Source organism: Apteryx mantelli, chromosome 22, assembly GCF_036417845.1.
Source record: "Apteryx mantelli isolate bAptMan1 chromosome 22, bAptMan1.hap1, whole genome shotgun sequence".
Lineage (NCBI taxonomy): Eukaryota > Metazoa > Chordata > Aves > Apterygiformes > Apterygidae > Apteryx > Apteryx mantelli.
The window spans coordinates 7,783,427-7,799,566 of NC_089999.1; the positions used below are offsets into that span (position 1 = coordinate 7,783,427).

Sequence of the window (16,140 nt, forward strand, 5' to 3'; positions counted from 1 at the left end):
GAAATAGAACTGGCTGCGTTCAGTGCGTTCTTCTAACTGCCTGGCGGTACATCCTTCCCTCCTTGGTTATTCGGTCTTTAAAGAACTCTGCAAGGTTGCAAAAGTGCTGTTTTCTTTAAGCAACAGGATGTGACTGTCAGATCAAGAACTCAATTTTTGTAGCAGTTTCTCCTTACTTTCTCAGTCCGTTTCTTCAGAATGGAGAGATGGCTCATCACTCTAACTTCTGAAAACCCTGCTTGGCTTTCTAAATTTATCTTCGCATTAGGGACTTTCAAGTCTTTAAAAAGAATTGTTGCCTTCCGAGACACTGTTTATTCTTCATGAATTCTTCAAATTAATTGCTCTTGAGGTTTTCACTTTACTCCAATGTATCAATTACACTTCTTTCTGTAACAGAACTACCCTCTGGCTTCTATGCCAAATAATTTTTGTATAGGAATTTCCACATTATATTTCAGTGTAGACTAAAACATTAATTTAATGCCAATTTTTTTCTGCTGCTGCCTCCTCCTGTTTTTATATTCAAGAGGTTGTGGGATATGCTTAGAAGAATATTCCTAAATAGCGTTTGCTTTGAATTTTTAGGGTTTTTTTGCCTTTAGGCTTAGGTTAAGTGAGATTTTTTAAATGGGCAAATTTAAAATGATCTCTTTTGGGAATAGCTTGTTATGTCGTAACCACTATTGCAGAAGGATTGCTCCTTTGGGCATTATATATATTATTAGAAGTTACACTAGGATAATTTCAAATTGCAATGTCACGAGTAGCATAGTTTAATCAATGCCACTTTCTGCGTGAGCGAGTTTATATTGGTTTCGCTTGCTCCCCAAATGAGACAACTACCGTACCACTGCATCTGAGGCTGAAACTAATGTGACGCCACTTCTCGTTGATGTCAGCGTCCTGCTCCAAAGGCAGCCGCTGCTGGCATCAGTAAATGACTTCTACGTTTCGTGCACCCAGCTACGTCTGGGAGTTGCTAGAATCGTTCAGATGAATAATTTCTCACGAGCAGATTTACGCGGCGGCGTGTTGGAGGACATAATCAGCACAGTTGCATCAGGCATTCATCTTTTTTTTTCTCCATGATCCTGTTGATGCCTCTTCAGAGCTTTGCCGAGCCACCATCCTTTGGAAACTGGCTGCGCAGCGGCGTTCCTGGGGCGGGAGGGCTGGGGCAGCAGGTGAATACGCTGCTGTGTCGCCCTGTTACCATGCAGCAATCGCAGCTGGGCTGGAGCCGCAACCGATAGCGCTGCTAGTGTCGCTGTGATGAATCCCTTCTATATAGGATTGCCTTAGAATTTGGTTTATACTTTTCTTGAAATGGAGCTTTTATTCATCTAACAGAGCAGTTTTTTTTTTTAATTGATACTTGGATTTTATAATTTAGAGGACAAACAGGCCCTTGGCTTCCTGAGCAGGTTTTAAAAAGAGTAAATTAATCGTTAAAGGAAGAGAAATGGTTTCTCTGTGTAGGTTAACAAAATAATTTTTCTTATCGAATCCTTGAACCGCTTCCTATATATGCCTAGTATTCTAGGCTAACGGCAGAGACAGATGAAATGTCAAGCTTGATAGATTGTTGGAGCTGTTTTTTGGTAGTTAAACAATAATGAAACTGTTAGATGTTTGCTGGGAAACACTGCTCTCTGTGTGTGGACTTCGTACTGGAGAAAGTTTCAATTGTTCCAAAGAAGGGATATTTCTAAAATGCAGCTTCTGTGGCTAGTCACACAGCTGTCTAAATTACTGGCTGTCTTGAGGCCATTGCACAAGCATTACAAAATAGTTTGGAAACAGTTTATTTTTCGGTTTCCAAATAAAGTGTAGATTTCCAAGTCCCTTTTGACCGTATAATCAAAAAACTAGAAGTTGAAGCTGGTGTTTGTATATTGACTGATTTATGTGCTTGGAGTTCAGAACACAGGTTTCTTCACGTCGGAGGCTGAAGCTTGCATAATTCCTACTGTACGTTTCTCAAATTCAACGGCTTATCAGTTATTGCACGTGATCACTTATTTCCTTGTAAGGTTAGCCAGCTTCTAGTCTGGGCCGTTGCTGCGTATCTTTTTGTGCTCAGCGCTGTGGTAAGATGAGTGAGATCTCATCTCGTCAAAGAACCTGTTTGTTACAGGGGCTCCTGTCCTGCAGGAAGGAAGGGAGAGGAGTTGATGCAAGCATTTGAAGAAAACAAAACCAGAGACCTCACCCTTCTCCTGACAAACTTCTTGTTCTTGCTTTCCTTCTCTGTTGTTATTTATATCTCTTGCTTCTTGCCTCTTGCTTTGCTTACTTGATGAGACATCACAGACTGCAGTGGAAATAACTAAGTCAAGAAGGTGACTGTCATTCTGAGCGAAGTAAGAAGTTCCTGAAAAGAATTCAAATCGACCGTTTGGCTTGCTGCTGGGGTTTCAGAAGTGAATTGGGGTGCTCACAAAACGTACACAGAGAATGTTGGAATTCAAAGCACTAGTAAATGACTACTTGTATATAGCAAGTTCATGCATTTAACAAAGTTCATGCATTTAACAAAGTACTGGCAAAATTTCTTTTTATCTTCCAACATCTGCTTTGAGAGACATCTTAAATCTGCAGGCAGCTTTACCTGATAGTCTTGGATGGTACGATACCATCTCTGAACTCTTTAGTGGGTGCAAACCTATTTAAAGATTTTCAGAACGTGTATATTTTAGAGATTGTTAAATAACATATTTAATACAGTTTTACCCTTTTAATTTCAGTTCAACTTTTCCTATGCTAAATGTCATTATTTGAATCACGTTTTCAAACAACGTGTTCTTCCACTGCACATAATGAAACCTTTTCATGCACCAGAGTGTAGGCTGAACCCGAGCCTAATTCATGAAAGGCTTCACTTTGTCCGAGTCAAGTAAGCTGATAGCACTTGGAATGAGTCCTGTCTATTCGACAGCGTTTTCTAAGTGGTGTTCTGGTCAAAACCAAAGTAGCTTGGTAAGATACTGTTATGGAAGTCTAAAGTTGTTTTTTACTTATGGATGTGACTCCTAATAATAAAAGCGTAAGGCTTTTATTGTCCTGCCTGGAATAATGGATGCAAGTTTGAATGTAAATTTGTAATGCAAATCCATGTTTCCTAAAGACTCCCATAGTAAAACCAAATGTGAAGAAAAGGATATAAACTATTACTACCTACTGTATACTTGACTGATCGGCTTTAGTCCTTGATTATGCAGGAAAGAGCATAAAAATATTTAGCAAGCCTTCTGACCTTTTAAATAAAGGGATAATTTTACAACAATGACAAATATTTGATATCTGAAATCCTAATTTTTTTTTCAAAAGAGCAATTATTTGATAGCATGCCGCCTCCTTAAGGTGTTATTCTTTCTCAAGTACCAAGAGTGTCTTTTTTGTCAATGACAAGTTTGTCAATGACATTTTTCTTAAAAGACAAAATGTTCCATTAAGTAAAACCAAACCAATTTGAACAATGTGTTATTCTGTATGTTACCATAATTTTAGCTGTCATCCATTAAAGAGTGGAAAAAACCCCCCAAACTAACTGGATGCGCATTGTCTTTTGCACTTATATGATGTGAGGCCTCAGAATCATCTTGTCTTGTCCATTTTTGTTACCGTGTTTTGTTCTAACCTTAGAATTGCTAGGATGCCCTGCAGAAGGGGGTAAGGAGGTCAGAAACATTCGCTATAAGCATTTCTTCCCCGAAGTTCCTTATTTCTGTGGGCTGTGATGGTTCTTTGAAAGTATTTAACTCCATTTATGAATACCATACTGCTCTGCAGAAATAAAATATTGACTTGATTCCGTTCTCTGAAGTATTGTCTGTATTTGTGTATGTGGGAAACTGAGGCCCAGAGAACTGAAGTGACCCAGATGCATACATCAAGTCGGTAACAGAGCTAGAAACTGAAACAGTCCTAAAATCCTTGCCCAGAATTGCTTCTTGTTGTATATCCCATTACTCTCTGAAAGTCGTTGTCCTATAGAATTTGTTGAACTTCAGATCTTACTTTTTAAATAACTGAATAACTGGTATGAAGATTTTGTGTGCATAATCAAAAATGGGGTAATTTCTACTGAACTTTTGAACTGAGAAAAGTAGAACTCAAAATAGAAGAAAGTTCGTGTTGATGTTAAGAGGCTATTGGCCGAAAAGATAATGTAATAGGGAACTTAGCAGCAGAAGTCATGTCGGCTTTTTGTGCTGGAACAACAGATAACTTACTATTTGTTTGGGATCTGAGCACAGAAATGAAGATATTTTGAGGCTTAAATTAAAAAATAAGCATTCTCTGTTGTTCAAGGGCTGTGTGAAAGTACAAGACAGCACAATATCTGTTCCCAACTTCCATGATAGCTGATGTGTTTTTTCTTAATGCCCTGACATCAGGCCTTAGGTTCTAATATGAGAATCTTGGCCATCATTTTACAAAGCAAACAAACCTGGAATGGGGGGGGAGGGGGAGAGCGTTCCTCACAGAAACAAAATGAAAATTTAATGATGCCTGTGTACTGCAAAGATTGAATTAAAAAAAAAAGGCAAATTAAAAAAACAAAACAAAACAAACCCAGATTTATTGGTTTATAAAACCCAATGATTTCTGGAGAACTGACTCATGATGTTTGAATGCTTGGGCTTGCCAAAAGCTGTGAACTGAAATGCGAACCTAGTCTGCTTGTTGGCTTGGGCCATATATGGGAAATTTCCTCTCCATGGCATAGGTATGGAATCCGTGAGATGCGCGTCTTTAGAGGCCATTTGAAGCTTTCTTTACCTAGTATCCTCTCAGCCCTTTTGAACAGAGTTTAAGCAGATCAGATGCAACAACCATTTCGCATTTGGCAGTCCTGACTTTTCGCTCTCATCAATATACAACATATATTCCAGTGATTTCAGGTGAACTGTGGCTGAGAACCATGCACTCACTTGTGCCTCTTTTGGCCCGTTGCGTAGATGCTTGATACAAAATTTCCATGTTCTGCCATGCTATATGTATAGAGGCTACGCAATAAGGAAAATGAGCCTGCTTTTTTTGTCATGGCATTAGTTGCAAGAGGCAGAAATATTTCCTTGTACGAGAGTGGTTTGTTACTGAAGAGTTTTCTTGGGATGTTACTTTTCAACTTGGTGACCAAAAATACTGAACTGTGTGGTTATGGGTTTTTTTGACTTTCCAGTTTGAATAAAGCCAAGGTTTTGAGCTGCAGCATTTGTGGGTTACTAGTCCTTAATTTTCGGTGGAGACTGAGGCTGGAGGAAGAGGAGGGATATGGCAACAGAAAAAGGGCAGTGGTAAAGTCGCCAGCTGAGAATCTTTCAGCTCTAGAAACAAATACATTTTACTGTAGACAGTTTGGGAAATGGACTTTTTCACAACATCCATCTTACGAATGTTAGAAAGTAGTTTGTGACAAGTTCTGCGTGATGAGGCTTCAACTTTCCCTCAGTTCTCGAGCCCTTATTGCAGAACTGCATGTAAGCAAGCTTGAATTTCAAACACTTCAGTGCTAAATGGGTATTGTTTGGCCCTAAAATGGTATCTCATATTTATGGAAATGCTTTAAGAGTACACCTTCAAAGTCTTTCTCAAACTTTCACCTGTAATAGCTTACCACAAATGAGGGTGGAGTGTTTTTCCTTGTCTACAGATGAGGTTACTAAGCCATAAATGAACTGACTTTTCAGTTCCAGTATTCTTTGCTGTCTCAGTAATAAAATTAATATCCAGGCTTGCCTCTTTTCAGTGCCCAGTATCGTGGACCCACCCTTCTTTAACTGCTGACAAACTTAGGAGTATTTCTGCAACCTGAGAGAACAGAATTTTCAGACTGTTTTAGATGTGACGAGAGTGAGTACGTGCCTACTAAAGTAGATAATTTGCAGTTGCTTTTTTTTTTCTATTTCAATATCTAGTTTGGATTTGAATTCAGATTATTTTGGAATAAACATAACTAAGGAATGAGTTTGCACTGTTTGTACATGTTATAATGTGCCTAAATTATGTGCATTCAGATCTTTTTTAGCCTAGCCAAATGAAATAGTCTTTTTTTTTTTTTTTTTAGGCGACAGATGAACAGGTTAGAGTTTGCCTACCAGTCTACACACATTTTTCTGTCATATGCAATTTTATTGCAGTATCATGGACTTGAACATGCATTTTTCTGCATATGTGAATTCCTTGGGTTTTAGGGTTTTTTTCTACTTCCAGTTCATGAAATAAGAAAGGAGTATCCTTCATGTGTGAGATGTATTTGAAGAATTTTGAGGTTCTCTATTTTTTGATTTCCAAAAACAGATTAAGAAGTTCAGTGTTTAAGAAATAATTCCCAAACTTGGCATGAAAAGTAATTTAGGGTGTTTCCACTGGCATTATAAGAAATTCTACCCTTTCTACCTTATCAGCAAATGCTCCTGATTCTGGGTGTCCAAGAGACAGTGATAGCACAGTCTTCAGAACATTGGTTTCAATTGCAATCCCAGTTTCAGAGGAATTTAATGTAATTCTGAATGCTGATATAGTGCAACCTCCAATACAAGCTCAGCTATTGGGTGAATAACACTGTAAGACTTCCTGTTGTGCTTATAACTGTCCATATTTTGGGAACAGCTGCTTCAGAGAGAGTACCTCATCTCTCCGAATCCTTGTACACGTGCTTAGTATACCAGGTGGAAGAAGGAGTTTCTATGCACATCACTGCAATTTGTAGCGGGAAGCATTTTTCTTACTGTGTTCTTACTCTGCATCCGTAGATTCAGGATAAGATTTTTATAAGCTAAAGGAGCTATGGCTTGGGTAATGCTTCTGTTTCTCAGTTCAACTGCCTACATACATTTATGTTTCATTCCAAGGGTTAACTGTTGATGAATATGTGATTTATTCAGTTGGAGAAAAACCTCCCGTTGTAATGGAACAAGATGTGCAGCTGTCATCATAGGTCTCTTGGGCCAAGGATTTCAACAGAAATAGCCTGATCTCTTTTTATCTGAAATGGGAACTGTGATAATATGATGAAAATACAACCTGAAGTGCTTACCTCAAGTGAAACTATCCTGTTCCTCTGCCTTTCTTCTCCAGCTCCCTGCATTCCCCCCACTTAGGATAGGAGTACCAGTAAAGCCATCCTACAGTGATGAGCATTTTACTTTTTGAAAGCTGGGGTGATTCAAAGCTGTTCCTCTGATGTACCAGGTAAAACTGTGGAACTCCTTTTGCTTGTTTATATCTGAATGCAGAAGTTCATAGCAGTCCTCTGCAGAGCAGCAGAAACTTAGTTTGAATAAGTTTCTATTATGGGTAACATAGAATTTGCAGAAGGCAGCAAGGTGTTTGTGGTGTGAGGAGGAAGACTCCCTGAGAAGATCTAGCTATGCCTTTGGAGACCATTTCTGGCTTTCAGGTGGGCACAGATCCAACTAGCCTCACCCAGTTATTGCCACATGACTGCCACAGAAGAGTGGGTTAGGTGGGATTTGAGGTGATGTCTGGAGAGTATGGAATGAGGACCGCCCTTGAATGGAGCTGGATTAGGGAGGCAATGCAATTATTTAAATTTTCAGGTTTTCTTTTAGTGATTTATTGCTATATACTGTAATTATAATTTTAGCAGCTACCCACTGCTTGAAAAAAAATCAGCTGGCTGAAACTAATTCCAAGTATGACTGCAATGATGTGAATGAACAACGAAAATATTTCAGAGCAAGCCAGCATCAGCCTTTTTCCCATAATGAAAAGCAGTGGTTGAAATGGTATGTAATAATCTAGGATTCCTGGACTGTTGTTTGCTAAACTTTTGACAGAGAGCTTCCACTTTTACTGTTGGTTTTGTTTGGGGGACAAAGAGGAGAGAGACACGCGTACACCTGCCAAGGGTGCTAGGAGGGTGGGAATGGTAACAAAATTAAGTACTTTGGTATCCTACTTCTCCAGAGTTGTCTTTCTTACTAACTTGGTTTATGCTATATATTACAGCTGACTCAATTTTGTCTTGGTGATGAATGTGACGTACTAGGGTGAGAGAGCGCTCCAGATTTTTTGGTTTTCAGCATAGCAGGAGAGAGGAAGGGAGAGGTATGGGACTAAGGAATTGAGATAGACTGGGTAAGATAAACAATTGTCTAAAACTAGTCACATGATTTCATTAACCACTAGGGTTTTTCATATTGTCTGTTAACTTGCTGAAAGAACATCACTGTGTTGCAAAGGAAAAAGCAGATTTTGGTAGAATTTCCATCCTGGCAGATGTCTAGAGACCTAATTACAATAGCAAGAAGAACTTTTTATCTAAATATTTCTCAATAGCTAAAGTGCAATTTTGGGTCAAAATAAACAGTTTATACTGAAATAGTATACACCCCAGGTGCCCAGTTCCTTTTAAAACAAAACAGGATTTCCAAGTTCCTTCTGTTGAAGTGAGTAAAAGCAAATTGTTTCCCAGTGCTAAATAGGTGGAAGAAGGTGTGTGAGCATTGAGTTTGCAATTCAGGTGCAAGGGAGTCAAGTGAGAGTTTGCTTCTGACCTGGGAATTAACTTCCCGTGCAATGCTGCATAAATCACACAGCTCTATAAAAGCACTTTCTCAATTTTAAAATGAAAATTGCAGACCTCCAGTTTCAAAGAGGTGCTTCAAGCTTGGATCCCTTGTGCTTGTCCGGTACTGGGGGATTCACTGAGCATAGGTGCTTTCACTGAGGATCTTCTGTTACATCTTCTAACAAACTGCCCATTAGCATCAGCTCCAGAAAGCAGCCAGCCTGCAGATTACTTGTAACTTAGCATGCTGATAAACACTGAGAAAGCTGTAAAATGATCTTAGAGTACTCCTTGCATTTTTTTTTCCCCAGTTATTTAATTGATAATAAATTCTTAATTTTCCTCTCTTTTAAGCAGTCTGTCTTAGGGCTTACCATGCAGTTGGTTTATTCCATTGTAAAACAGTTATAGCAGTATAGAAGGGTCTTTGTTTGCATGACGGTACAATATAACTAGGGGAATTACTGTGGTATTTTTACTTCTCTTGGAATCAGCAATAATTTAACATGATAGCATGTCGCGTTTCAGTGAAGTTGTGTGTGGTTGTCTCTGTTCCGAACTGTTCTGGCCTCGCTCCAGCTTTTCCCTGCGCTGCTTTGCACCCTGCCCCAACTGGCTGTGCTGTTTACTTTCTGCTCCGTGGTAAATGGATGTCACTTCCTTGATTAAAATGCTGGTGCGCGGCCAAATTCTCTTCCTTTGGGCTTGCATGCTGCGAGGAGCAGCGCACCTAGTGAGCACGCACGCTCTTCAATCCAGTTGTGTGCCACACTCCCTTATCCGGCTCCTGGCTGGATGCATCGTGATGTGCTGTGTCTTCTGCTGTCCGAGATGCCTGGAGCCTGCTCGTAGAGGCTTTTGAAGGAGTCGCTGAAGTGGTGAAGCACAGAGGCAGCTGCGTAATGCTGTATTAAACAGGACCTGAAGATGGGTACACAGAAAGCACAAGCTAAACCACCAGCCATGAGCCATCCGCATCTGACGGTGAACGTCTAGACAGCGTACGGGCATGGGGTGCCAACATCGGTCTGCCCTTTCCAGCAGAAGCAGCCAGTGGGTGTGAGGATACAGATGTGCTGCTCGGCTGCCAGCTGCTAGCCCAGCTGTGCCTGGCAGCCTCCAGCTCTTTGATGCACAGAAACCTGACCAAGACGCCACAGAAACTACCCTGCCCACCCAGTTCTGACCAAACTCAGCACAGACTCGAATGCCCTGTCCTCTACCTTTCTAGCTGGCCAGCCTCTCTCCTGGAAACTTGTAGAAACATCAAAGTTGCTGCTCAGACTGGTGAGCAATTGTGTATTTGTGTTCATGAAAATTGTTCTATTGCATATTTAGATGTGAAATCTCTAGGTATTTTGAAGGCATAGAACAAAGTAGAAGACGAAGTGTCTCCTCCCTCCTCAAACAAAATTTTCTTTCTTTCCCTTGAACCCTCATGTCTCTAGCTGTAATATAGACCTGATACTTTGATACTTATTTATGTATTTTTGTAAAATGGGCATGATGTCACCTTGTGCACATGTGAACTAGTAACCTTTGCTGATAAATACACTTATTTTTTTTAATTTATGAGTAAAAATCTAACGTGTTCAAACTAGCAGCTGTATGCTAGTGAATGAGATCTGCATGCCTCACAACAGCCAGCCAGGGCTGCTCCCCACTCTTCATTTTCTTCTGTTTCATACTAGTTAAGGCACCACCTCTGCAAGCGTCATGTTCAGACTGACAACCTGCCTCCTTCCCTTGTGCCTTCTGTTTTTGGCTTGTTTGCTGACTTTTCCACCTGTCACAACATACAGTTTCTCCCACTCCATTTAGCGTAATTCAGATCTGTGTGCCTGTGACACAGGCTCATAAAATAATACTTAATACATAAATAGAACAATCCGCTCAAATTATATAGCGCTGTTATCAAGTAAATAGTAAATTTTGACCAAGCAATGAATTCAGTTCGTAAGTGCTGGGCTATTAGTGGAACTAATTTTAGCAAGGCATTTCTTATCAGTGCAGATTTGCCTTAAAAAAAAAAAAAAAAAAAAGGTAAATTGTAACAGTAGACAACAATATAATGGTGTTAATGAGGCACCAGGATGGATAACTGTTTAAATACTTAAGTCATTGCAAAACAGCATTCATGAAAATGAGATCTGATGATTTTTGCAGGGGATGCAGCATGGAATAATACATGCAAAAAGTGCTGTAGCCAGATGTGAATATTTTAAAACCATACTGTCCTATCCTGGCTTCTTGAATAGATTTCGGTGTTCTAGCTACTAAAATGGCAGAAAGTACTGCTTTTGTGAAAAATGTTGGTCCCTATCTTGTTGAGTTCTTGTGAGAATGGTGTCTTACAAATGAATATGACTTTGCTGTTGTGGAGGCCAAACAATGGAGAACAGCTTGGAGATGGTTATTGTTATATATGGATATTGTTGGATAGTGCCTATACTTGAAGCACGTAGACATCCTGCAGCTCAGCAGTTACCTTGTATGCAGCAAAGAATGAAGAGAAGGTGGGGAGAGAAGAAGGAGAGACAGTAATCTCATGGAAACCTCTGAGAAACAGGAGAAGGCAATTCTGGATCCTAGGGGATTTCTGAAAGATGGGGAGAATGTAGTCGTGAAGGATGGCTTCTTAGCGACTAGTGAAACAACGAGGGGCTTGGTGGTTCTGGGAGCTAACAGAAAAGAAGCTCAGTGTGGTGAGCAGAGTCCTCTTCTGAATTAGGAGGTGCAGGGGCAGCTGTTGGAGATAATGAACAAACGTTATTGTTGGAAAGCATGCCCTAGCAAAGCTGCTATTTGTCTTGCATCTCCCTCCCTTTTTGGCACCCTTCTTCATTTGCAGTAGCCTCAAGGGTCAGCAGCCCTGGCCTTCCAGTGTCTGAAGAACTCTCAGTAGGAGTTGGAATGCTTGTTGCTTTGGGTTCTCTTCATGTGGGAGCAAAATCAGCTGCCCATGGGAGCTCAGTTGCTTTTGATCCCTTTAATTCAAGTTTGTCCTTGGAGCTTTGGCATTGCAGCCCCCCAAATTCCTCAGCAGTCATCAAAAGGGGAGGCCAGGTGCAGTCACTGACAGCTTTGTTACATTAAGCCAAAAGCTCAAAGATTATGAGAAATGTCTTTCCCTTGCTTTGGTTCCTTATTGTTTGCTCCTTTAGGAAAATATATATATTTTTTAATTTTCAAATGTAACCCAAAGTTTTACTATACATGCCAAAGCTTATCCTTTGACAGAAATAAACAAAGCATGTATAGTAAATCCTGTATATATAGACCGTGGTCTCTGGTCATGGCATTTAAATGTTTCATCTATAGCAAGAGCCTGAGTTCAAAAACATTTTTAAATGAAAACAAAGTATAAAAACCCAGGCCTGCATTATGAATATTCTCTCCAACAGTGTAGGGGGGAGAAAACTTTGACATCGCTGATATTTCTTCCAGAATGAAATCGTGCTTGCAAGTTTGTACAAAACTAATGGTAATGTATAGAGCATGTTAATGAACAGCTGGAGAAGTGAAATTCACTCTTCTGTTTAAAAATCAATGAAAAGAGTTACAGCATTCACAGCTCCATATTGCAGAAAACACAATCCTGCCGAGCATGTGTGCTAGCACTGCCGTGCCCGCAGACCATAACAAGCAACTCAGTGCTGCCTCCAATATTTATTGGATGTCTTCTGGCCTTTCCTTAAAGAAACTTAAAGAAAATAAAACTATCTCACACCTCCCCACCCCTCTAATGACAAGCCCAATGTGATGATTGCCAGGTGGGTGGATGTGTTTGCAGGTCCAGAATATGATGTCTCTGATCTTCTTGCGTCTCCACCCTTGGTAATGTTCCCCCTCCCTTTGCTGTTGCAGATGCTCCAAGCGCAGTACGTGGTCATGGTTTAGGGCAGATATTGTTTGGCTGCCAGAAGTCATCTGTTGAGCGTCTGCCATATAGCTTTCAGTTTCCCCAAAACATGCTCTACTGTCATCCTGCAGCTACTTGGTTAGTTCCCACTGGCTAGTATGAGCATGATGTCCAAAAATAATGAAGAATGCTGATATCAGTAATGCCTGTAACATTAGTCATGCCAGCAAATCAACATCTCTTATTCAAGATGATGTTTGAGAATTCCTGAAAATTATGGCATCATTAACTTTTCCAGACCAACATGTTAATATTGGTCAGGTAACTGTAAGGGTTCACCAAGCCCTGGAGCACAGCAAAGAAGCAGCTCTTTCCATTGGTAAATTCTGAAGCAGGGTGTTAATCTGTCACTACGCTGTAATTGGGGAACTCCCTATGTGCAAAACAGCCATTCCTCTCCAAGGACTGGCAGGCTTTACATGGGGCAGTACTTTTTGATTGGGATACTCAAACTCTGCCGCATCAGTAGCGATAACTTATCCGTCCGAAATATTGCTTAGCAGAAATTACCAGTTTCTGGACAGTGCTAACCACATCCCTCTGAATGGATGACGAAACAAATCAGGGAATAGTTGGGCTGTAGCAAGCATTATCGAGAGATCTAGGAAATTGCTATTTGAAATTTCACCCTGAAATTCTGCCGCCGCTACCAGCCCTTTCCCGCCAGCAGTGCTTATTTCCTCAGGTCTCTGAAAGATGCTATTCAGAACAAAGGAAAAATCTGCCTTGAAGCAGCTGCCGAATCTTGTCTGAATTTCTTGTTTTCTTCTTAGAGCAGCTGTAGGCAGATAAAGAGAAGTTTTAGCAGCATCTTAAGCCTCAGTCAAGTCTGCTTGGTAATATGGCAGCCAGTTAGCAAAGCTTCAGCCAACTGGTGGCAGCATTTTAAGCTCCTACGCATCAGCCACGGCATTGTTCCAACTATCAGCAGAACAGTTGTTTTTCATCCATTGTGGTCCACTGGGAATTTGCAAGCAGCAACTGATACCTACAAAATAAGTTGGGGTGGCGTTGGCTCCTCAACGCAGAGTGTGGCGGGCACTTTCTGTGCCTAAGCGGAAACATTTGTGAGCTCCTCCTTTTGCAATCAGGAATGCAAGAAGAGGCTGCCCGCGCCGGCAGCGTGGTGGTCTCAGGCTGTGTACCGCAGACATCTCACGGCGCACCTTGAGGAGAATCCCAGTTTGTGGAAGGGCCGACGGTGACACAACAGGAGCGTGGGATGGCTGCTCACGGTGCAGGACACTGCTCGGGAGGAACCTGCCAGCCTCCCCGGACGCTGACTGGTGACAAAACAACAGCAGTCCACTTCTGTGTGGCTACCAAACTTCAGCACAAGGCAATTTTTTTCTTTGTCAATGTAAATCCTGCATGTAGACAAGCTCTGACTTAAACTAGTATAACTTTGAATGCAGAGGCCCTTAAACTAATTAAACCCTGGTATATATTAATAGAGGCTGAAGTACCATACCCATGTTGTGCATGGCTGTCATGTTTCTGTGTGCTCCTTTCTCTTAAAGGTGGAAGGTATTTTTGGAAAAACTTTACAGCTCAGAGGACAGCCCTAGTTATTGTTTGTTTATGGAAGCTTCCCTTCTATACTTTCTTAGATGAGCAGGATTAATGTTCTTCTGAAACAGCATCTGAGCCTTTTGTCAACCTTATATTTTCCTAGCGGTGACACAAGAACAGAATTTAAGATGAATGCCGAGTTCCATCTTACTTTATCCTGGTTTGGGCACTCCCTCGTGTTTTTCTTCCCAGTGTTTGACATGCTGCAATGTTTCAGAGAGAATTAGCAGGCTGTCTTCTCAGGAAAACAAGGTTTGGGGGCAGGCTGTAGCGTTTGTGTATTCTGTTATCGTGGGTGGCCTTCAGCTTGCAGGAGTCCTTGAAACAGGAAGAGCGCTTGGTGCGGACGCAGTTTTCCCCTCCTGCGGAGGCTCTGAATGCTTGCTTCACTCTGCCGAGGTCTTGCGTTGTTTAGGCTTGCAGTTCCTAGGAACAAATGAAGCCTCCAAACAGCGTGGTTTGAAATGAAATACAGTTATTTTTTGCAATAGACGCGTTAACTTCTGAGGGAGATTAATTGCTTAAGAATTAATGTGCAGAAAGAAGAGTAATTGTTTACGTATGAGATCTACAGTATGTGCTTCGATTGCAGTACAGAGCAAGTACAAGTGACTGATGTGTTATTTCGGTGACATGGAACGCTGCTTTCTATGTATTTATCAAATGGCAATTGCCTCTCCTTTCGCAGGGGGAGTACTGTGCCACGTGAAATTAAATGTGAGACTAAGACACTGCAGCTATGCCATTAATACTTTCAGGCTTCAGATCCCTGTGTGTCAGGAAGAGCTTGCACTGGTTTTATTGATTCTTATTTATGGTTATAAATAATAACTAGGTTTAAGCTTATAATCTTCTGAGACCAGCTTTTGTACACAGAGATGTAACACAAATCAAAGTTCTTAGTGGCCTAAAGGGCTTTGCTGCTTTGTTACGTGGTGACTATCCTAAGTGTTTTCCATGCAGAGTGTAGACGTTTCTGCCAAGGTAGTTTGCTATCTAAAACCGTTGGGGAGAAGCCCAGCAGCTTGCTTGTTATGTCTGAGAACAGCTCCAAATGATGCGGGAGGACGATGGTCAAGGCACCTACAAAATTTTGTGTCCGCACTTGGTGCCTGGGCAGTAGGGGTGGAGAATATACTGGGACGACTTCAGCGCTGGGATTTTCGGTGTTTGATGGTATCAGTGCTTGACAATTTTGATGTCACAAGCTATCCATAATAATAGTCTTGTGCCTTGTTCTGCGCCGTCTGTGCCTTTGGTCCCCCCCTCCTTCTGGCTCCCTCCTGGGGCTCCTTTTTCTCCTTTGAGCAAAATGCTGGAGTGCAGCAGCTGCCCACAAGTAGCGGTGGGGGAATGGGCCTGTTGGTACCCTGTTACTAGAGATCTCGTTGCTGCTCTAAGGGCCAGTTACACTACTGCACGGTGAACATCAGTTACACTGCAAATTGTTTATCTGTCGTGAATCTGTAGATTTTCACTTAAACATTACAATCTGCCGAGGCTGCAGGGCAGCGCTCGTTGGTAAGCTCGTCATTGTGGCTTTTGAAAAGCCTGTGTCTGCTGCAGTGACAGCAGGAGCGTTGACAGGCCAAATTCAGCTAGACTTTGAGAGGATTAAAGATGCCACTAAAGCTACAGATACTGGAACAGCACCAAACTACGAAAGCTTCCCAGTTTAAGTTCATCAACCCAACAGAGTTAACTGAACACAGCTTTTTTAAAAAACCCAGTACGTTAGTATATTATTAAGGTCACCTAACCTTTAGGACTCATACCAGTCCCTTCCCTTGGGAATCTAGATTTTGCAATGGCAGCACTTACTGAGGGAAAGAACTGAAGCGCCTGTACAGCTGAGCAAGATACTTTAATTCCAGAAGTTTAGAAAACTGAGCAGTTGCTGAACACTGTCAGTGATGGAGCTGACTTTTAAGACGTAAAGGAAACATAGAGCAGGAACAGCAATGTGAATGCAGAAGTGCAGAGAAGGCAGTTTGTGTTCTGTTTACCAGTAAGTGATGACACGTGGTGTACGCTCTAGAAACTGAATGCCCAGATGAATTCAGATTTCTTTGTAAACTCCCAAGCGCAAGTTTATAGCACT

General features: G+C 41.2%; 1 protein-coding gene across 8 annotated transcripts in view; it reads left to right on the forward strand.

Annotated features, from left to right (window-relative positions):
• Positions 1–16,140, forward strand: part of RFFL (ring finger and FYVE like domain containing E3 ubiquitin protein ligase) — a 44,994-nt gene that overhangs the window by 4,194 nt on the left and 24,660 nt on the right. For 5 of the 8 annotated variants that reach the window (XM_067309771.1, XM_067309769.1, XM_067309768.1 and 2 more), the window contains exon 1: positions 9,271–9,832. The exons of 1 other annotated variant lie outside the window; for it this stretch is intronic. In XM_067309771.1, coding sequence (XP_067165872.1) covers positions 9,676–9,832 — 157 coding nt within the window. In that variant the 5' untranslated portion in view covers positions 9,271–9,675. Of the gene's footprint in view, positions 1–5,844; positions 5,863–9,270; positions 9,833–16,140 lie in introns of those variants that run through there. 2 more of the 8 variants (XM_013958238.2, XM_013958236.2) reach the window with 2 other exon arrangements.